Here is a 22,896-nt window from a genome sequence, read left to right as displayed (position 1 = left end):
ATATTTAAAAAATGTTAAAATTAATGAATTCTTTAATTAATTCTACTTTGTACGGGAAGAACCATCTAAAAAATCATCTACGTTTTTTTTTTTCAAAGCAAACTGATTCATAAAAGAGCTGAGGGTACTAAAGTTAGGAATTGTATTATTTTTGAATCTAAATTTTTAATTGACTATTTTCAATTTAAAAAAAAATATATATGGAATCTTTGGTATTAAATTTCAAAATTTTGGATTTTGTTCTAGCTAGTTAAAAAAATCAACTGTAAAATTTGTATACAGTTCAATAACTTTTTTTTTTTGTATCTGCATCTAATTTAGCATGTAATAAATACCCTCATTAATATAGACAATACGTATAAATTGTGCAAAAATTGTGTAGCATTTTGTTTGCCATAATTATTAAGTAGGCCCTTTGTTTTGAAAAAGGCACATACTTGTATCTAATACATATATATCGTTAATACATATATGCAACGCGTAAAGAAAGATAATAATTTACAATATTTATATTTATTATTTATATAAGTAACTACTTATCGTATAAATAATTTAATTAATAAACTATCGCAATTAAATTTAAATAATGGAACGTAGAATCAATGTATGGAACGTATGCCTCTTTCAATAGAACCACTAAATTTAAAAAACACTTTTAAGCTTTCTCTTAGATATTATTAGCCTTTTCGAATTCTTTTAAAATTATTTTATGTAAATTTTTACAATTATTAATTAAGGACAATTGTCACACTGGATTGATAAATGGTTTTTATAACGATCTTTAAGTTTAATATTTTTTAATTTTTTTTAGACATTTTATCAGAATTTATTATTTTGTGTAAACGTTTATAATAATAATTATAATTTACAATTACGATGATTGATGATAAATACAAATAGAATAACGTAATTTGGAAGTCGGGAGATAAGGGAGGATGAAAGTAATTTATTTGGGTAAAGATGATGTGTAAACTCGCTTTTTTGAGTTTATTTTTTTCGTTCTTGTTAATTCCTCTCTTCTGCTGTTATTGTTGGTATTGTGTCAAGAAAGCGCGGAGTTGTTGCAATAATAAAAAAAAAATGTCCTTTCACGTAATTTATAAATTCTATTTTTTTTTAATTATAGAAAAAAAAAAAAGAAAACACAACGGATTAAATATTAATGAATGCTGGATGACAAAATAGCAAAATGGAATGCAAAAGAAAACTACTTAAAAACGGAAATAAAGATTTAAAATAAATAAAAAGTAATATTAATAAATAAGCATCATTTAATAAGACAATTATTTTTAAAACATTAAAAACACGATTGATATGAAATCGCCTAGCAGGCACACGTATCTGCAATTAAAATTGTCTTGTTCTCTTAATATGTTGATTAATCAATCGTCGTTCTTCTCTGTACTTTTAACAGACACCGATACAACATTTAAAAATATCAACACGACAGTAAAACGTTTATCCAAATGTATAATATTAATTTTTTTTTCGTAATATACACATAAATGCACGACAGAGAAAGAGCGCTCGTTGATGAAATGTTAATTTTTTGTATTAGTTGTTTTACATGTTATTTTAATGCACGTTTGATTAGTTACGTATACAATACATTAAATGTATCGTTAGATGACAATTACAAGTAACATACAGTTATTTTATTTTTATATTATATCAATAAATATATATTTTTAATATATATTTGTTTTTCTCTCGAAATCGCTGCTCAAGTTGGAAGGACATTGAATGTGTTAGATTTCATTTAATTTAATAACTTTTTTTTTTCTTTATTATACACTTTATTCAGTAATTGCCGGTGACTTTAGTTCGCGCATTTTCGTACTACATACTTCTTTTATTTTCATTTGTATTAAAATAAAAAAATGTTTTCTCACCAGTTAAACTAACACGCGTCTTCTCGACTGTGGATATTTGAGGATCGTCTTCATTTTTTATCTCAAATATATATATATATATATATATATATATATATATATATATATATATATATTAGTTTTTATTTTATTTACCCAGAAAATAAGAGCAACTGAATCAATCAAAAAATGTATTTTAAAAAATAAAAATATCAATAAAATTTAAATAAAAAATAAGTAAAAGAAAAAGTATGAAACTAACAAATTGAATGAAAAAGCGAGAAAAACCAGATCATATAATTTTTTTTTTTTTTTTTTTTTTTTTTTTAACAAAAATGTACAACATACAATTTTACATGATTTCACTTTTTTTATCTTCCGTCAGCCTCACATTCTTGAACAATAACACGAATTATTAATTGTTTAAATATCAATCACCTCCGGCATATTAAATATTTATTCATTATATAAAGTTAAGATGAAAATTGAGGTTAATATTAAATAGACAGAAATGTAATAATAAAAACATATAATCCGGAGAAAATGACAATTTCAATATTAAAATTTTTTTTTTTTTTTATCTCTCGTATTGTTATTAATACAAATTTTGTTATTGGGAAGAAAGAGGATAACGATCATGAGAATGGTAATATCAGTTCACGATGCCTCACAACTTATGTGGCATAATAATAATAATTATTAATTTATGCAATTGTCATTAAAAATCAAAAGTTTGTTATTAATTAATGCAGGACTTACTTTGTATTGTATTGACAAATTAAAAAAATAAAAGATTTAACATATTTTGTTTGTCAATGTGCTTTTGTTTATTTATTTTGTTTTTAATTATCATTTTAGTTTAATTTTTTAGTGTCTATTAAAGAGGCGGACGTTGATGGTGATGGAGAAAAATTAAAAAATAAAAAAAAAAAAAGGAAGGAAAGCGAATACGAGAGAAAAAGACGTGCTTTTTTCAACGATATAAACGTCAGCTTTTTTTTATGTGAGTCAAATGCAAAAAAAAATTCAAGTTACCACTGATGTTGCATTAGAACTTAATTAAATTAATGTAGTTTTTTTTCTTTCATTTACTCTCCTTTCTTCTCATGCGCTCTTTCCTTCATATAATAATAATATTAATAATAATAATTATAATAATAATAATATTGTACTCGCTAGACAATGTGAAATTTAATTTAATGACGACTGGCTATAATATAGTAAATTGATGCGTGTATCTTACTTTTTCATTCAACTTGTTATTTTTTATTTTTCCTGTTGTTTTAAATGTTGATTTTCGTTTTATCAATCTTCGGTTTCTTCAGTTCTCTATTACACATACACACACTTGATTGTTAAATGTAAACCGACGGATCAAGTAAATAGTAGATCGAATTTAGCGACAATATACAATTGTTCAATTGTCCTCCTTTAATTATATTGCCATTGGAAATTTTACTTATTCTCTTCTCTCGAATTATCTTCCTTATTCGCCTTTCTTTTATTCATTTTTTATTTAAATTCAACAATAAAACTTGTTAGCATTTAAACTGCTACTTATTTAAGAAACCAAATCAATTTTTACATTTCTTTAGTTTAACTTTTACATGTAAATGGTGTTCATACTTGATACTTGATGTTACTGATTTACGACTGATTCTTCGACACGAGTAATCCTCATAATCATTACGTTTTTGGTCTTGTTGATACAATTCTTGTAGATAGCCGTCACTAATTTTCGCCGCTACTATTTTTGAAAGAAACAAATTCTTCAAGATGGAGAAATGGTAATACTTTTTCTAATTCACGACAACGTGACTTTAAAATTGATGATGCTTATATGATGATGATGATGACAATAATAATAATTTTGTAGCTGTACCCTTTCGTAGCTGTCTGGATTGTTCTTCTTTAGGTACACAAAAGAGTAAGCGAGAGAAGAGAGAGTAATATAGATCAATAATTTCTCCCTAGTTTTTTTAGTCTCGTCGCACGCATTCAAGGACACAATACATAATGCAACAAAGACATTAAATGTGTGGTGTTAATTTTGTTATTTAATGTGTACAAATTTAATTTAAATAATAAACTTTGGGAGAAATATAGGTCCGTCCGCCAGAGATGTTGTGGGGAAATAAAATTGAAGAAGGAACAGTTGAACGAAGTCGCAGCATCGGTAAATAGATGATGATGATGATGATTATGATGATGATGATGACGATGGTGGTAATAATTGTCACAGTAGTAGTGTTGTCTAGAGAACAGGAATTGCGCGAAAAATGATTAGGATTTGGTGAAATGGAACGATTGATAATAAATGATTAGGACTAATGATTCATGAGCTCTTGAAGGAATGGGAATAAGGGCGGGGATAACGATAGAGAATAGGATGTTTTTATTTATTAGGTTAAGAAAGGTAGGACTTAATCTTAGGAGGGTTAGTTGTCGCCAGCCTCCTGTGGTTCATCACCATCACCCTGTGTGTCGCTTGTCCAGAGCGTGAGGTTATCGCGCAACAATTGCATGATCAGTGTGGAATCTTTGTAACTGTCCTCGTTCAGTGTGTCCAATTCCGCAATTGCGTCGTCGAACGCCTAAAAAAAAATCAGTGTTCAAGTTACTCATATTTTAAAATAATTATTAATTTTTAATAAACACGGGAATCACAATTTGTTATTTGTTATTAATAATTTTCATGTAACTCAAATAAATAATTTTTTCAATTCAGTTTTAGGTAATATGTAAGATTAATTGCTTTTAATATTTTTTAAACATAGCAGAGGATAGTTAGTGGTACAATAGAGACATCACTGGATATTTTGACAATGCTTTCATTAGAAGGGTAATCGTTTGAGGGCTATTAAATAAAATAAAAAAACTCAAATCATGTTACGTTTAAACAGCAAGCACAAACGTTTGACCGAACCTGCTTAGCCAAGTGACAAGCCCTGGCTGGGGAATTTATAATTTCATAATAAAAAACTGAGAAGTTGAGGGCAAGACCAAGCCTAATGGGATGTGTAGGCTGCATCTTTGCTTTTGCTATGTCAAACGCCTCTTGATATGCCTTTTGAGAATCTTCAACCACTGCTGTAACGCAAACCGTGACAAATAAAATAGTAATTAATAATCGAGATATCATTTTTTAAATACTATCGTTAATTTCAATTTTTTGGATTAATAAAAATAAAAATAAAAATAAAAAAAAAAAAAAAAAAAATAACACGGCAAAACCGAGCAAGACAAAGTGATTAGGGAAAACCATTTTTTTTGTTCAAAGCAAAGCAATGTCTCCATTATCTCGTTGAATTCTTCTCATTGCACCATTTCAACATCCTCAATCAATGTTTCTTTTGTAAATAGCACTGATTACGTATAATAATTGATGACCTAAAATGACAGCGGGAATGTTAATAGAGTAGCCAATATAATACCTGTTTGGCCAGTTGACACGCCTTGTCTGGCGAATTCAGGATCTCGTAATAGAAGACTGAGAAGTTGAGCGCAAGACCTAGCCTGATTGGGTGGGTAGGTTGCATCTTCTCCTTGCTGATCTCAAAGGCATCTTGGTATGCCTTCTGGCTGTCATTTACGACGGCTGTACGTGCAATAATTTAGTATAATGGATATATTTATTTCATTAGTTGTTATTTATGTTAATTTGGTCTCAGCAATCCATGCAATACACACACACACACCCATTAATATTTTATTTAATTATTTTTATTAACCACTTTTAGCTCAGTAGTGCAACTCAGATAATAGAGCTTTTATTAATAAAGTCACGCAAAGCATCAAGTCATTTTCATTTACACTACTTCCTCATTAATTCGTGTGTATACATATATTTTATCTGTGTATTACAAAAAAATAATATCTAGGGTAGAAGTACCGTTTTTGGCCAGTTAACATTTGAATTAATTTATAAAAAATTATAATATTATAACCATATTTTTGTTGAATTTTAAAAAATTTATATTAAAACAAATTGAGTTTGTGATGGTTTATTAATATAAATTCATTTCTATCGTTTATTTGAATAATAAATGGCCATAAACGGTACTTCTACCCTATGTATTTATAAACAAAATACGATAAATTTAATTAATTAAATGTATTTTCTTATTCAAAAAAATAAATTGACTTGAGCTGTAGTATTTATACAATAACATTGATATTGATTTTAAAATAATACATGCACAATTGATTTATAGAATTAAAATAAAAATGTTTTTCAAGATCAATATAAGTGTCATCGTATAACTATTTTACGTAATAAAAATAATAAATTTAATTGATAACATAAATGTGTAAGATATTTATAAATGAATAAATATGTACCGTTTCTGGTTTCACCAGTTGCTACTTCCGCAAGATACCTGTAGTAGTCGCCCTTCATCTTGAGGTAAAATACTTTACTTTCGGCATTGCTAGCCTTGGGGATCAGGTATTTATCTAAAAGACCCTGAAAAATAAATCAGTGAAATTAATAATTAAAACGAAAAATAAAAAGATTTGATAGGTACTAATGAGACGGAATTAAAATTTAATTGCTTGGCCTTTTATCTTTAAAACCGGAAGCGATAATGTTTCGATTGCAACAATTAGTCAATTACTTTCAATTTTCATGTATTACTACAAGTACTCTGAAATTTAATTTTTAAAAAATAATGATAATAATTTTAATGAGTCTGATGTTTGTTTACTATATTATAACTTGATGAAATAATTAACAATTGTTACGTACGAGATAAATATATTTGTTATCCGTTAAATATCGATATAAACATGTTGTTTACTAAAAGCTCAAACATATAATGTGAAACCGCATATTTATTACGTATTCACATACAAACACAGATAAGCTTTTGCACGTAACAATGGTTGAGTTCAATTATTAATTATATTTGATTCATAATTTTACGTAGTCGAGTTGAATTTGAGTAAAACTAGTTCACACAATTGATACTTCGCATTTGGATATGAATGAAACAATAGTAATCACAAATTATAGTTGCGATTATTATTATCGTTATTTGTACAGACGAGAAGTTCTAGATATTATTAAATACATCAATAAAAAATTTATAAAAATAAAGTGTAATCATTTGACATTTAATAAAATGACTATTCATTCATATTTTAAAATACTTGAGAAGTTAGTTAGTACTCAATGATTGAGCAAGAACCGTTGAGGTGCGCTAACCGCTTCCTCTTCCATTTCCCATTAATTTCCGCATTCCATCACAGAACACCAACTCTTCATCGCCGTATTAAAAGGCTTTCTTGACTTTATCTTTACATAAAATATTTTTTTCATACGGAGATTTTTATATTATTTTTATACATTAATTTGATCTAGACGAGGATCCAGCTCAAATATCGGTAAGTGACCCAGCCGAGAAATTCAATACACTATTTTTCTCTCAAAGATCTCTTGGTATGTAGAACAAGTAAGACGATCCAGCTTTATTTTCAGATGTTTATTGTTCGCAATAATAGTTTTATATATATATTTTTTTTATTTTTTCAACTGATTGCTTATTTACTTTTTATGAAGTGTGTTTTTTAGAAAAGGATTGAATAAATTTCATAAATCATTTGAAAACAAAAGCAGACATGTAGTCGATAGTTTTGCCAAGTGCCAAAATCATTTTGGATGTAATCCAAGTTACATAGTTAAACAAAAAGTTTTATAATATTTTATAAAATAAAATTATATTAATACAATAATAAATTTCTTTAACGATTATTGGACAAATAAAACTTATCAATTACCAGGATATTTGATCGTTAAATAAAATGAAGTATAACTAATACTATGACAATTCAAACACAATGTACTCTTTTTCACATGATGAATTATTATAGTGTATGTATTATAAAATATAAATTAAGTTTGCATTAAAATATATTTTTTTTTATTTGAAATGAGCCTTGTAAATACTCTATAGCAATTGTGTAAACAATAAACAGCTATGTATGTGTACCCTAACGATACTAATTGTACAAATAATATTATTATTATCGTCATTAAAGATAATTTGTATCCAATACTCAAGTTGACAAATATGCACTACTCTATTATATGTCAGGGCCATATTTATAATTAACCACCGACACATTAGTGATAAAAATGAAAAGTCATTTACTGACTAAACAAATAATTTACAACTTTTTAATCATAAATCAATAAAAGCAATTATAAAATAAATTATTAATGTATGAATAAATTTATCAAGAGCCAGCAAAATACAGTTTAGTGTAAAATAATAGATAAATAATTACCAATACGTCGTAGCAAATTTCACGCAATTCTTTTTCAACTTTTTCCCGGTATTCCTTGGCCATCTGCTGTTTACGCTCGGAGCCCTCGGTCTTCTGCTCGATCGAAGATATTACTCTCCACGAACTACGTCTCGCACCGACGACATTCTTGTAAGCAACGGACAGAAGGTTTCTTTCCTCATTTGATAATTCAACCCCCGTCTCAGTTACTGCCTTCATTGCGGCTGCCATGTCATCATACCTTTCAGCCTGCTCTGCGAGCTTTGCACGCTGCACCAATTCTTCTTTGTCCACAGACATTGTGTCGGCTGTAAAAAAAATAAAATCAACAATAAGTTAACTGATAAATCCACTAAAACAAATAACTTATTTCATCATAATTTTTCATTTTGTCTCGAAAATTTTAAATGCTAACAGAGTTTTCAAGCTTCTAATGGGCCACATTTATATTCTGGGCAGGTGAGGATCTTTTTACCTGCCTAATTCTTCCAGATGTTCAAACTAGTTTGACCCCGACTGTTTGAAAAATTTCAAAGAACTATTTTTCTCTAAAGAATACTTTGAAGCGTTAACGCTTGAATTTAAAGTTACAACGTCTGGATATATTGAAAATTTTAAAATCCTCTGCGCTATTGTTCTCATGAGACAAACGTCCGGATTACGAAAACGGTGCAAATTAGAAGGAAGAATGCGTGGGCGAGCCACGATGATTTGTACAACCGTGACTAATTACTACAACCTTGACAACACGTACATTTTTTGATAACGTGGGAATTCCAATTGATAATAAAAAATAATAACTAGTCATCAGTTATCACCATTACATTGGATTAGTAATGACACTAATGACTAATTTATAATAATTGTTAGGTATTTGTCAGAATATTTTTAGTCTTCAATCAAATTCTTAAACCTTACAATATAATGTAATTAAATAAATACAACAATTTTGGCAAGGAAATGAAGAATAAAGTAAGATCCCAGTTCACTACGCCTACTCAGCTATTTAAACTATAAAATAACATCTATTATTATTATTATTATTATTATTATTATATATTTATTTATTGAGGATTTAAATTGACCTTAAGATGATTTACCAAGCTCCAAAATTTTTAATTTATCAAAACCATTGTAAGGTAAAAGCCCCAATAGATTATCACGTACCAGTATATGATCACTCCATGTATTTGTATATCTATATTCACAAATATAGGTATACAAATACATGGAGTGATCATATACTGGTACATGATCATCTATTGAGGCTTTTACCTTATACCAGACTAGTAACACTAAAATTACTTGTTAAATAGTTCAAGTATAAATCTAAAAATAAAAGGTCATTTATATTTTCAAGAATAATTACCCATCAAATCTAAAAAGCTTTAAACAAATATCGCTCAGAGTTAAATACAATAATACGGAAGATAAATGGATTAAATTGCAAGAATGAGATAGAGAAGGGTGCGAGTATGTCGTATCCTGTTTTATTCATACGCTTCCGGTTAGTATCTGAAATGAAAACGATTTCCAGATCATAATATACGTTCTATTTCATTTATTTCTCGTATAAAACATCTTATATCTGAGATGATTATACAGTAGCGATAATTTATGATTTAGGGTAAGAAATAAAATTTATTATAATGTAATTCGTTACAAAACGTGCTCTATATTTCAATACTTTACAATTCTATCACCTGGTACGTGTTAGATTTTATGAGGATCAACGCACGACGTTGCCGAATGTATGTCAGTGTTGCCGGCTCTTATTCGAACGTCTGGCAATTAAAAAAAATTAAACCAACGTTAAAACCTTACTTTCTTTCTTCAATTAAAAATGACTCAATTAACGTATTAATTAACTAGTATTAATTCAGGTGTTGATTTATCTGATAAAAAAATAAGTGGACGCTTAAATTCGAGAAGTAGTAGAAGTAAAATTTAATTAGTTTAAATATTAATTTTTCGATTTTAATTCTACTATTTGCCACGATCGTTTAGATAATTATTTTATCAAACCTTTAGTATCTATCGTTATCAGTAAAACATATTTGATGTCAACGATACTCTTATTTTTTTTTTTTAATCTTTCACATTGCCAATCTAAAATTAAAGAAATCTATTTAACAAGAAGTTCAAGTCAAGAGTTTCATCGAGAAAGTCACTTCAATGTCATCACCAAGACCTCGACACGAATTCTTAACAACTTGGACAATTTCAGTGTCGGGAATACTCAATGGTCTTGAGTAAATTCTACGTAAGTTCATATGAAATTCCCTAGACGTTTCATTCCTTATCAGTAATTACATCCATACATAAATTTTGATTTACCTAAAAACAAAAAATTATTAAAGAAAAACAATTCTCAAAAACTTCATCAGTCTAATGATAAAAAAAAAAATCATTACTTGAAACAAAAAAACCGTAACGAAGTATTTAAGGTTAAAGTGGCGCCACATACATAAAAAATTTAATTAATTAAATAATTAAAATTTTCTCTAGTAGTGACTTGAATTTAATTCCATTTAAAAGTTAAAAAATAAAAAATAAGTAGTCCGGTGAACAGTAAATAGAAAAAAGTAAAATAAAAAAAAAAAAGTTGAGTCAAGTGAGTACGAGTGAGCTAACGGACGTTGAGCCAATGCAGAGGCAGCGTCGTAGTACTATACGCGAAGAGACTTTTTGCGTCGTAGACTCAACAAGGATCGATAGCTCGTTACGAGACTTTGAGGGCAGCTCGCCGGATAGGAACCGGAGTTGAAAAAGTTTATGTATGTGTATATGTATATATAAATATAAAATAAGAAAAATATCTAGCAACGAATGAAGAGAAGTAATAAAAGGGAAGAATGTGCTCATGAAGAGGGTTACAAAAGACAAGAATAGCGCGCCGGATGTTAAGTAGCGGCAGCGGAGGCCAACAGCAACCTTAGACTTTTAATAAGTCTCTCGTCATTGTAAAAATACAGTACCAAGAATTTAAATAATTATATTAAAAATTTTATTAATTTTCTTACCTATCTTAAAAATCCTTTATACAATAAATACTTAATTAAATTAACGGAGACGCGTGCGCTTCTCCGCTTTCACTTGCTATCACAAGAGAGACAAGTCAGTCAGTCAGTCAGTCAATCAGTCAGTCAAGGTGTGCCTTGCTTACTTTGATGAATTCAAAGCTGAGTATTCAGACTAGAATTAACGACGTAGTTTAAAATTAGCGCCGAGTATAGAGAATATTTTTTATTTAAATTCAATTCTCGGTAGATTGATTTTTAAAAATCAATTGTTGTAACCAAAAAAAACTACCGGTTTGTTGATCACTTTTTACTCTTACGTACTACTTGGTTCTTTTTTTTTTTTTTTTTTTTTTTTTGGTTTCCAATCACGCGTTACAACTCAACACATCTCTCAATGACCACTCCCGCACAACGACTGAGCCGGCAACGCTGTCAGCAAGTGGGGATGAGGTGTCTCGGCAAACTCCGTCGGAACTTTCGGTCTAACTCGGAACTGTTCGGTTAAATTCGTCGGACCTCGGACTGAACCGAAATATTGATCTGTGCCAGCATGGCCGCCATCAAATGGCTGGGTGGGGCAGCGTCCCCAGGACGCCGTTGAATTCATCAAGTTATTTTACTATTCTTCTTTTGCTACTGCAAGCTCTCTTGTCATTTTTTATTTTATCTAGTTTTATTTCCTTTTAGAAAATAATCTTAAGAGATTTTGAGGAATATTGCTGGAGTTTCTCCTGAAGATTATCGAATCCGAAATCACGTCAAATAGACACAAAAATTGAATATGTGGAAAAATTAAGCTTGGATATAAATAGGCTTATGATATATGATCTACTTATTTAAAATAAAATTGTGGAGCTATTTAACTTATGTTAAGATGTACGTAGTATCACTGATATTTAAATACGTTGTAATTAATACTATGATTTTTTTTTTTTTCAGAGATGGAAAATTTTTGATGATAAGAAACACAATTAATAAATAAATTATTTTATGTTCGAGTCGCAATTTTTTTATTTTTGGAGGTAAATTTCTGCTTATTATTGTATCTCCGATACATATATATTAGTGCAAAAAAATATGATACTAAAATTATCAGGCAATGACAATTCTTGAAATTTTTATAAAAAATATAATTTTAAAAATTTGCACTTATAGATTTTAAAAATTTCTACTTGTAGAATTTTTTTCATTATAATTTAATTGTTAGAAAATCTAAAAAAATTGTTAGATGTCTGTTAAACTCAGTAACATAAAAAAAATTCTGGCTCTCAAATTTTTTAAAGTTAATAAGATAAAAACTAATCTTTCGTTATTTATAAAATTGACATTATTATTCACATTTCTGTAATAATGATAAATTAATAATCTAATCTTAAGCCAAAGATTGAACTTTCAGCAGATAATTTATGTAATTCAATTATATTTGTAGCAAATCTCTGAGTACTTTCCAATACTTTTGATTAAAATTTCGAATTAATTTCAACTTACTTAACATCTAATAAATGGATAAATTTTTCTGACAATATTCTTCACAGGCAAGTAATCTTTTTTGATAATGAATAATTATTGTGTTAATTTTTAATGTAAACCATCAGTTTTTAAAAAATAGGTCTGGTTACCGTGCACATGGCAATTATTCTTATATTACAATGCAAGAATTATTATTTTATTTAAAATCTATTTGCAATTATTTTAAAAATGATTTTATGTAATTGAAATTTAGTGATGTAACAGAAGTCTAAATAACAATTAACTGACGATAATTTTCTGGTTCATTTAATGAAAATAATTTTTATTGCATAATAATCGCTTGAGAGGTCAAAGCTTTGTTTGACTGTTCGTTAACCTCGCTAATTTTCCATCAACAACTATAGACTAAATACGTGTAGATTTATGTATAGGTGAGTGGCAGTGATTTTATTATCTAAGATATGTTAGCATAATTGCAATTATAATCAATAATCACTTTCATACTACTAATAACAATAATAATGATAATTATTATTATTATTGTATTCATTCGATTGTATAGTTTAATGACAATGATAAATTAATTTTAGTTTTATACTCTTGAACAATAAGTGTTATAAGAGTGTAAATAAAAATGAAGTAGAGGCATATGAAGACGATAATGACGAAGTAAAGTGTAATGTGAATAGTGAGAGGTAATTATGGGAAGAGTTTGTACAGGTTGACAGTGAGCAAGATGGTAACAAGAAGACATGGTTTGTTGAAACGGCTGGAAATGAAATATTGATCTGGGAAAACGGCGCGCGCAACCCCTGCAGACCCAACCCTATGTATTTTTCTCTCTGATTCTGGCTCTACTCTCTAGGTTGTCTATCTCAACATTTACTAGCCAGTATAGGTATACCTATCTACTTCTTCATCTTTGTCTTTCTTTCATCACCTTCTATTCCTTTATGACATAAGAAGAAGAAGAAGAAGAAGACCAGGGCATCCATCGCCACCATTTTCTCTTAGGTATATAGACTTTTCCTATTGTAAATTCAGGCCTCATCTTATCTTACTTACATCTTTGAATACAAAAATATCTTTAAATTGTTCAGAAGATCAAAATATTAAAATTTTTATCCAGGACATTTTTATATTATTCAAATGTTTGGTTCTTTAAATATTTCAAACATTAATGAAGCCGAAAAGTACTAAGTTTCATTTTTCATTCATCCCATCGAGGGGATCCATTAAATTGATATTCTGGGCTTGACGTGAAAATACTGACGTAGCTTTTTTAAATCAATAAAATTTTATATATGTACAGTCGAAAATTTGAAAAATTTATAAATAAATTGCTGGAGGCTAGAGCAAATTTAATAAAACTGTTGATATCAAGATTTATAAGATCTCCCTTTGAATAATCCTCTCCCAAAGGACGTAGCAAATAAGATGACGATTAAATTCCTCAAGCTCAAAGTTTTCAAGGACTCGGTTACTCTATTCCCTGATGGTCATGGGATAAATTCATTTAACTTATCAGCCAAATGAATCGAGTGGAAAGAAAGTGTAAGATCATTAATGGATAAGAAGAATAGTGATCGAGATTTCTCGGTAAATTTATTATAAATTATGCTGCTCTGAATAATTCAAGGCGCACTTTTCATCAATAATCTCTCACTAAGCATTTAATTTTAATTTATTTTATCGAAAGATATTTTAATTAAAAAAATATTATCAAAATTTTCATCAATGAGTCCGATTCAATTCATAAGTTAAAAATATGCGCATCTAAAATTCTAATTTATTATTTATAGCGAATAATAAAACTTATAGTTTGTATACTCGATAAACCAAATTATGATACGAGAATAGCCATTGTTGAATCAAGTCTAAGTGTATATAATAGAACATATATATTGTCAATCTCTTTGACATGTGTCCACATGTTTATCGATATTCAACATCTCTGACACAACTCTCGGATTTCAATAAAAACAAGTTTCTAGGCCAGGGCCACTGTCTGCAAAAATAACAGGGCACTTTTTTTTTACCTAGCAAAAAATTTCATCCTTTTATTTTTTTAATTCAAATGTGGTTCTTTTATTCTACTCTTTTTGTCATTTATTTTTTTTATCAAAGTCAATTAGATCAGTGATATTGAATCAATGGTAAAAACAACACTAAAAATCACCATTTGTTATATTTTTGTTTGTATTTGAAATATGAGTATCGTCCGGGATTTTCCCACGACTAAATTTAATCGATTGAGCTTTCCGGTAGCTCACGCGAATGAATTTCCGGGTAAGCTCCCGGCCAGCAGACCACGTTCATCAAAAGATTAATGTCGAGTGATTAATCAGCTGCTTGTTAACTCAAGTTTTCTAAGTTTTCTTCTTCTTCACTCAAAGTACGTAATCTTATAATTCAACTAATAAAAAAAAATCCAAAAATTTAACTTAAATTTCAAAGGAATTTCTAATCTGAATCTTGACTACAAAGTTGTGGCCTGCGATTTGATGTACGTACATTATTAGTGAATAATTAAACGCGTATTAACTCTATCGATCTTCACTGTTCGTGTATAACTTCGATCCTACACATATACTAATGCGCTTATCATGCATGTACTTCGATCCTGGTTGTTATTTCTTCGTCTAGTCCTCGCTTAAATCAACTTGTTCTTTGTACATATTACATTATATGATAGGTTAGTAATGAAACGATCAATAATATTGTTCTACATGATATATACCCTATCAATACACGTGGTATTACTTCCACGTGTTGTTTGAACAATCAAGTTCAATTTAAATTTTATTTAAAGTTTTAATTAATTATTATAATTATTATTAATATACATAATGTGATTAGCCAGCTGAGTTGGTAGATATCGAGTAAATATTTTATTAAACTTATATTTTGCATAATGATAGTAGATAAAATTTTTAGACATTAAAGTCAAAAGTTAAATATAATGTAGCAAAAAAATTAATTAAAAATGGCGGAAAACTTTTTTTATATAAGATAAAATACGAGGTGAAGTTTATCGGAATTTATCATGTTGAATTTTAATTTTTTGGGTAATTGAATTGAAATGGTAATATAATTTGATTAAAAAATGAATTTGCTCATCATTTTATAGGAGGAAAAAATTAAATAGAATTAAACACAAAAAAAGGTAAATATAAATCAATAAACGTTAGTTTGAGATTGTATGTAACCATTCGATTTTCGTCGAGCTATTGTCTGATTCTGTATAGTATTGTACAGGCCTATATTCCGTCAGGTGCGGCTGGTTGGCCGGATATCATGAACAAACCGATAGCTCTCGTTTCCCATTCTTCCTTTAGTTTTAACTATCGTAATAGATATCTGTATTTTTATTTCCAATTCACGTTTGGTCAACACAACGGTTAAAATATTGATATGACGCACGCTCCGATTTTTTTGATTGGTATTTTACTTTTCAATTAACACATTTTTATTTTATCAATAATAGAAATCGTTTCGATAAAAATATAGATGAGGTCGTGGATTTATAGTGTAAAAATTGACATTTTTAATCTTTATCATAAAAATTGAAGCTGGTGTAACCTAATATACATAAGCAAAGTTAAGTGATAAACAGAAAAAACTTTTGAACATGTCTAACTCTGCCAGATGTGCTGCATAAATCGATATTCAGCGCACGAGCATACAATAAAACAGAATAACTTTTTGAATATTTAGCTACTGAGTAAATAAATTTATTTAATATTATTTGTTTTGTGAATTTATGACTATGGTAATGCTAGTTTTTTTTTAAATTATTTTCATTGTAGTTCTACTTCACAGTAGAATAAAATTTTAGTTAATAATTGGTTACATGAGATTTAAATTTAAGAACTATTCGGAAAAAAATTCATTATGATGAAAAAAATTGAAAATTTTTATTTTTTTCAATTTACTATTGTTATTTTTAAGAAGAAAAAATTTTTATAACTCAAACCCAATTTGGCAGTTACAAAAATTTATCAATTATTGAAATATTTTTCTAAAATTAAATATTGGGGGAGTGTCAAGGTGTTTAGAATTCATCTGAATAACAAAATACACTGACAGATTATTTAGTTATAATAATTTTAGCTCTTTGGCGCCACTGACAATTTTAATTAAAGTCAGAGTAACATTTTTAAATTCATCCTTGAGCCAAAATATTTTCTAGTAAATTCATAGTTAATTTTTATTTTTTTGATACCAATAATTAATAAAAATTAAAATATTTAATTAAGAAAATAGTATGATTAAAGATAAAATTTATGAAACAACTAAACTCATTTCCCATAGATTTGATTAATAAAAAAAGTTCATGAGATATAATTAAGATAAGATTTTGATTGCAGCACGAAAGATTTGAATCAGGTGATTCATTCGTGAGATAAACGACACAAATATATTTTCTTCACCTAAAAAGTTTAATACTAAAATAAAAATGAGTAGAAACTTTATTTCAGAACCTAACTATACACGATGAATAATTTTTTGAAAGTTTTATAGGTCTCATCAAAAATTCCTCGGTTTTCAAGAGCTAAAAAAAACTACGTCAAAATATTTGGAGACATCAAAAACAGTTTCACTGTAACTGAAATCAAAAAGTGACTAATTTTTATTTATTTTTATATTAATTAAACGTCTCGAATTTTCTTATCAATTATTGAAAATCATTAATAAAAATGAAATTTATTTCGTTTAAATTAATTATTTTTAATCCAAACAAACAGCAAATAAATAAAAATCTAAATTAACGACAAATAGAGAGATAAACTTCCATGCAATATTGAAATAGTCTCATGGATTTTATCGCGCAATACGATATTTTCTTTTCCAATAAATGTGATAGTAACATACGCTCTTCATAGTGTATCAGCATTTCCAGTCCTGATATGAGCAAAAGAGTAAAAATAATTTATAGTTCAATTTGTCTAATGAATAGCTAAAAAAATATAAACTTGATACCCTTCGTTTTTTTTTTTATTCATTTTTCTAGTTTTTTTTTTTTTTTAAACCCAATTGTAAATTTAAATGTAAATAATTTTTTTAAAAACAATTTCGACATTCAATGTCAAAAAAAATTTCATCGTTAGAACCAAGTTTTATATTGTCTAAAGTAAATAATTTTTCGTTATTTTGAAATTGAACAGATTAAAATAAAATAAAAAATTTTAAATAGGTAATCAATGACTAGAAACAGACATTTAGCTTTAACAGGACGTAACGTAAGTGAACTCTTGGTGCGTCATTCGGCTTGGAATAGCATGTGATGTCAAGCTTACAATAAATAAATTTATTTAAGATATACTATGTTTAAATTTATTACATTTAATACTATTGAATAATGAGTCATTTATAAAATACATTAAGAGTGGAATGAAAAATGTAATAATTATGAAACTTGGAGTACTGTTTTACATTAGAAACAAGTAAACTTTTTCCCCTTTGCTGAAAATTTGGAAACCACACGAGTGCAGCGAAAACGAGGGGATTTTAACGAGTGCAGGGGCGTGGGTCTCTGGTACATAATGCTAAGGATGACGTGTCCGTAAGTGTATATATATGTATATATAGAGAGCAGAGACTACGCAGCTCACTAAAGTGTACTATACTACATATGTAGTACTCCAGTACTCTCTACACTTCTATTCCATATAACACTAATACGTGACGTACGTCGTCATGACTGAGTCACGCGGTCAATCGCGAGACATGAGGAAGAGAGCGAGACGTAAATAGAAAAAGACTGAGAACCTCTGAAGTGTATCGCGTGTCTAATACTTTTGGGTATAAGCGATGATCTCTACGTAAGTTTTATCCTCTTTATTCTCTACCATTATGTTAACATTGTTTAATTGCATCAACAATTATTTGTCACTTGTTTTTTGAAGTGAATAATAACTTCAATTTATAGTTTTTATCATAAATTGATAATATCTACGTACAATTTCATATTTCCGGTATGATTTAATGGTTTCTTTTATGTACAATTAGCTTTTTAATGCAGGTGTGGTCGTTTGTATTTTCGGCTGTAAAAATTATAATTGAGCTATTAGTTTTTTTATTGCAATAATAATTTTGAAATTTGAAAGATAAAATTATTTTAATACTCACTTTTAATAGCGATAAACTTTTTTTCTCAATTAAATTATTGATAGAATTAAAAACAAAGTTAATCTTTCAAATCTATCTTTGCTTTACAGATGCTATTTATTGTATATAAACATTACTAAACATTCTACGCATAAAAATGTAACATAATGTTGTAAATTGCCGAGGGCGTTTCTTTACAAATAAATAAATATTTTCAAAGCCAAAAATAACAGACTGTAGTATAGACGTAATTTTTTTAACTGAACTGGAATAAAATAAAAACTTTTTTTTTCTGTTGTACTTTATGAGATACAAAAGTTATGGATGTTAATATTTTTTCCAGAGTAATGACAAGTTTTTTATGGTCAGAAAGTTTAGAAATTCTGTGATTACAATAAAGAGTCACTATTGCAGACTGAAAAAAATTTTATGTTTTAAATAGCTAAATATGGCTGTAGACTATATTTATATACATAGTCTGACCTGATTTACTGCAATTATAAGAAAAAGAAAAGACATTGTTTAAAGAAGAAATAAAAAATTGAGTAAACTAGATTTTGGTTACTGTTTATAAAATATCTAAATAGGTAATTTTAAAAGTTTAATAGCTGACGTAAAGAGAGAAAGAGAATGAAGATTACGGTTAAATAATAATAATAAAAAGAGTAATCTGTAGTATAAAGGAAATAAAAGCAAGAGTAAGCTGCCTGGAAGCTGATTTACCGTTAGATTGAGAATAATAGGTCACGAAAAGAAAAATATAAATATAAATTACTTGTTTTATCAAAGATTGTTTTTTTTTCTATTTGAGTTAATGTTCAATCAATATAAAATTGGTTCTAACTTTAAATAATATATTTAGAGAGTAAATATTTATTAAAATTGATTTGATAGGCATAATTATTATTTATTATATACGTGACTGAATAAAGTAGTCAGTACTTGTCTCGGATAGCTTAACTGGTAGAGCCCTTGGCGCGTAACCGAGAGATCTGGGTTCGATTCCCAGTCTGGGCTGTCTGATCAATTTTTCAATTACGGAAAAATTCCCACTGAGTAGGTCCCCCCTTTCCCCTATCCATTCTTTCCCAACTCCCTTAAAATTTGCTTTAATATAGCTATAATTTTTTAGTAAATATTTTCTTTAATAAAAATAAAAAGAGCATAAATTTCATAAGATGAAGGGCTTTAAGAGGCTGTCAACTTATTGTCACGTGTTGGCCCATTGTCTAGCAACACACAAAGTCTTGATAGTTCCCTCTGTACTTATTACTCACTCTTCATGAAATATAAAGATGTGGGTCGACTTGATCACGATAGTTTAAGAGATACAAGAGAACTATGGAGAAGATCTTTAATAAATGTCTAGTTCGATGCTCTTATTTCTCCAAAAACTAAAAAAAAAAATTTTTTTTAATCTTTTGCTGTTTATTTATAAGCAGTGGCATTGTTTTTATGTTTTTATTTTTAATAAACTCATCATTATCCGCTTATAAATATTTAAAGTACAAGATTAGTTTTGTTGCGAAGGGTAGATTGTTTGAGCAGTATAAATTTAGAAAATAGATTTTTCTGGTGTATAAATATGAAAATAATAATAATAAGATTGATTGACCGAGAAGATTGGAAGGAAGCAAAAGTAATCAATCAAAAAATAAAAATCTAGGGCTTTAAAATTGCATCGGGCCGAAAGATAATAGAAAAAGAGAACTACATCAGAAAAATAATTATATAATAAAAAATTTGTATAATAAAAATAATTATCATTAATTAAAGTTTGATATTTGTTTGATAAACGTCTCAAGTTTTTTTTTAATCACGGAAAGTACTTGAAGTCAAAAAATGATTCTTCAGTAAGCGATAATTAATAGATTGTTGGAAAGTCTTAGTAATTAATATAAGAAGAATTAAAATGGAAATTCAAGTGTTTTAGGTGGTGCGTCGGTTCAATAATTATAAAACAAGTTTTCAACTAATGACTATTGGAGTTATAAGATTAATTAATGAATGAATGAATAGATAAATAATTGTAATTTGAGATAAAATATTAAAAAATACATTAAGCTTTCGGTATTAATGAACAAAACAGTATATTAGTTGATATTAAATAACATAATGGTAGAGGAGAGAAAGGCGTGGGCTGGTGGTAAGCTTGTATATCGATCACACAGCGTTGCTTGGTTTATCAAAGGCTCCTGCTCGGTCACGAGAAAAAAATTACATTACTCTGGTCTATCTTTTATCACGACGTCAAGTGGAAGACTAAAAGACCCTGAGCTGTCTATGTGTCTAACAAGTTTTAACATAAAAAATTTATGGCCAAAAATATCTGTTCTCATAATCATCACCCATTGTCATAATTATTTTGTGCAGAGTATTTCGACCATTTAGTACACATACATACTCATTCAATCCTCACTGTACGAACATGTATGATTTAATACATTAATTTATGCTTTATAAGGCGGTAATTGAAAGCTGAATTTTTTATTGTTGAGAATTCAGCGCACATCATAGCACGTTCATCCGGCACATTCAAATGACAGTAAACCTGCCGAGACAGTGGCGTAATTTTTTTATATAATCATTTGATAAGAGTCCAGTCATGAGCGACCGAAAGATATAATATAAAAAAATATAAAAAAAGTATATTTAATGTATGTAAAAAAAAAAAAAAATTTATACATACGCACTTTTTGTGTTAAAAATACAAAATCAAGAAAATTATGACATTGAATAGTCTATACGCCATAAAAGGAGATGAAAAAAGAATTGTGTAGGTGGAAAGACAGAACAAGAAATTATTCATAGTAATTCTAATGAAAAATTTCTACATGGTAATTTCATGGAAATCGTGAAATTAGTACCAGTTGATTAGATGGAATTTTTAGTTAGCTTGTTTTTCGTTTTTTTTTTTTTTTTTTTTTTTAACGATATAAAATAATTAATCGTCGCCGGTGAGTAAAGCAATATGGCGCAAGGGCACTCCCCTCAAGTGCGTTTCCAATAACGTCATTTAACAACTATGTAAAATAAAAAAATGTTACTCGTCAATAAAAAATTTTAAAATAAATATCTTAATAATTTATTAAACTTACTGTTACTCAGTAACTATAAATGTACAGAAGAATTTTATTTCCCGTAAATAACCAGCGAGAAAGTCTTGGAATTCGCCGGCGTGCAAAACAAGATGGCAGCCGTAGTATTTCGAGTGAGTAAAAAAGAGCAACAGAGATAGCAAATTGAAAAAAGATAAAAGATCAAAAAATGTCCGAATGTCTTTGTCGTTTAACAATCTCTATATCTTGTTTTCTTACTCTAATGTAACGTGCGTCATTCGCATACGAGCCGCATTCATATCGCATGACTGGAATAAAAAAAAAAAAAGAAAAAAAACTGAAATTCTTTTTTTCTTTTTCATTAATGACCGATAGGTAATAACTATTTTTAGGTTATTGTAAAATATATAGAGATGTAGGTAATCAGTATTTAATAATATGAAAAATTATAAATATTACCTTGTATGGCCTTAAAGGGCGTTTTTAGACAAACTGACGCGACTAGATCGTGGGGACAGTAACGTCGGCAGATTTAATGGCTACGGGGTTCACTCGGCTGTCTCGACAATTTCACATAATTTATAAAACATATATATCGTATGAACAATAAATTAAAATTTATTATTTAACGCTTGATATTTGTCACTTAATATTATTCCATACTTATCAATAACTTATCACTTATAATTTTATAATTATTTTAAAAACTCACCTAATAACGGATGCAGTTAGCGGTCTGGAAAATCTCGATGCTTTAGTGTATTACAACGGCTCCTGTTAACACTATAGTTTTACACAGTGCACTGATGATGGTGCTTTGCGACCAAGGAAATCGCCATCTTTAACTGCGCATGTTATTAATTTTATGCGTTTCCGTTTATTTTAAATTTCCCGCTCTTATTTTTAAATACCGATTTTTATTCAATTTATCTGTATTATTTTAATTAATTATAATTATTTTATTATTTATATAAAATTATTTAGATATTTGTAAGATAAATTTTTATTTTATTGATAGTTAAAACTTAACTTACTGTACTACTATTATTATTGTTATTTTTTGTAAAATTAAAA

General features: G+C 28.1%; 1 protein-coding gene and 1 long non-coding RNA gene across 6 annotated transcripts; one reads left to right on the top strand and one right to left on the bottom strand.

The window, feature by feature from the left end:
• Positions 1-2,674: 2,674 nt before the first annotated feature.
• Positions 2,675-22,679, bottom strand: LOC123274179 (14-3-3 protein zeta). Of its 5 annotated transcripts, none has more exons than XM_044741687.1 (5): positions 22,535-22,679; positions 8,160-8,467; positions 6,213-6,336; positions 4,798-4,961; positions 2,675-4,465 (listed from the first exon to the last, which is right to left on the bottom strand). In XM_044741687.1, exons 2-5 carry the CDS (start codon positions 8,457-8,459, stop codon positions 4,310-4,312), a joined length of 744 nt encoding a protein of 247 aa, XP_044597622.1. In that variant the 5' UTR covers positions 8,460-8,467; positions 22,535-22,679; the 3' UTR covers positions 2,675-4,309. The 5 variants fall into 5 exon arrangements, with proteins under 5 accessions (XP_044597622.1, XP_044597623.1, XP_044597619.1 ...); XM_044741688.1 differs by having other exon boundaries at positions 4,798-4,958; XM_044741684.1 differs by lacking the exon at positions 4,798-4,961 and adding an exon at positions 5,306-5,469 and having other exon boundaries at positions 22,535-22,678.
• LOC123274181 lies at positions 12,796-13,974 on the top strand. The gene is made up of 2 exons (XR_006511462.1): positions 12,796-13,083; positions 13,243-13,974. It is a non-coding gene; the product is annotated as an uncharacterized LOC123274181 (long non-coding RNA).
• Positions 22,680-22,896: the final 217 nt, after the last annotated feature.

The sequence above is a fragment of the Cotesia glomerata genome, unplaced genomic scaffold (genome assembly GCF_020080835.1).
Source record: "Cotesia glomerata isolate CgM1 unplaced genomic scaffold, MPM_Cglom_v2.3 scaffold_25, whole genome shotgun sequence".
NCBI classification, from domain to species: Eukaryota; Metazoa; Arthropoda; class Insecta; order Hymenoptera; family Braconidae; genus Cotesia; species Cotesia glomerata.
This window is presented reverse-complemented; position numbering and strand designations above follow the sequence as displayed.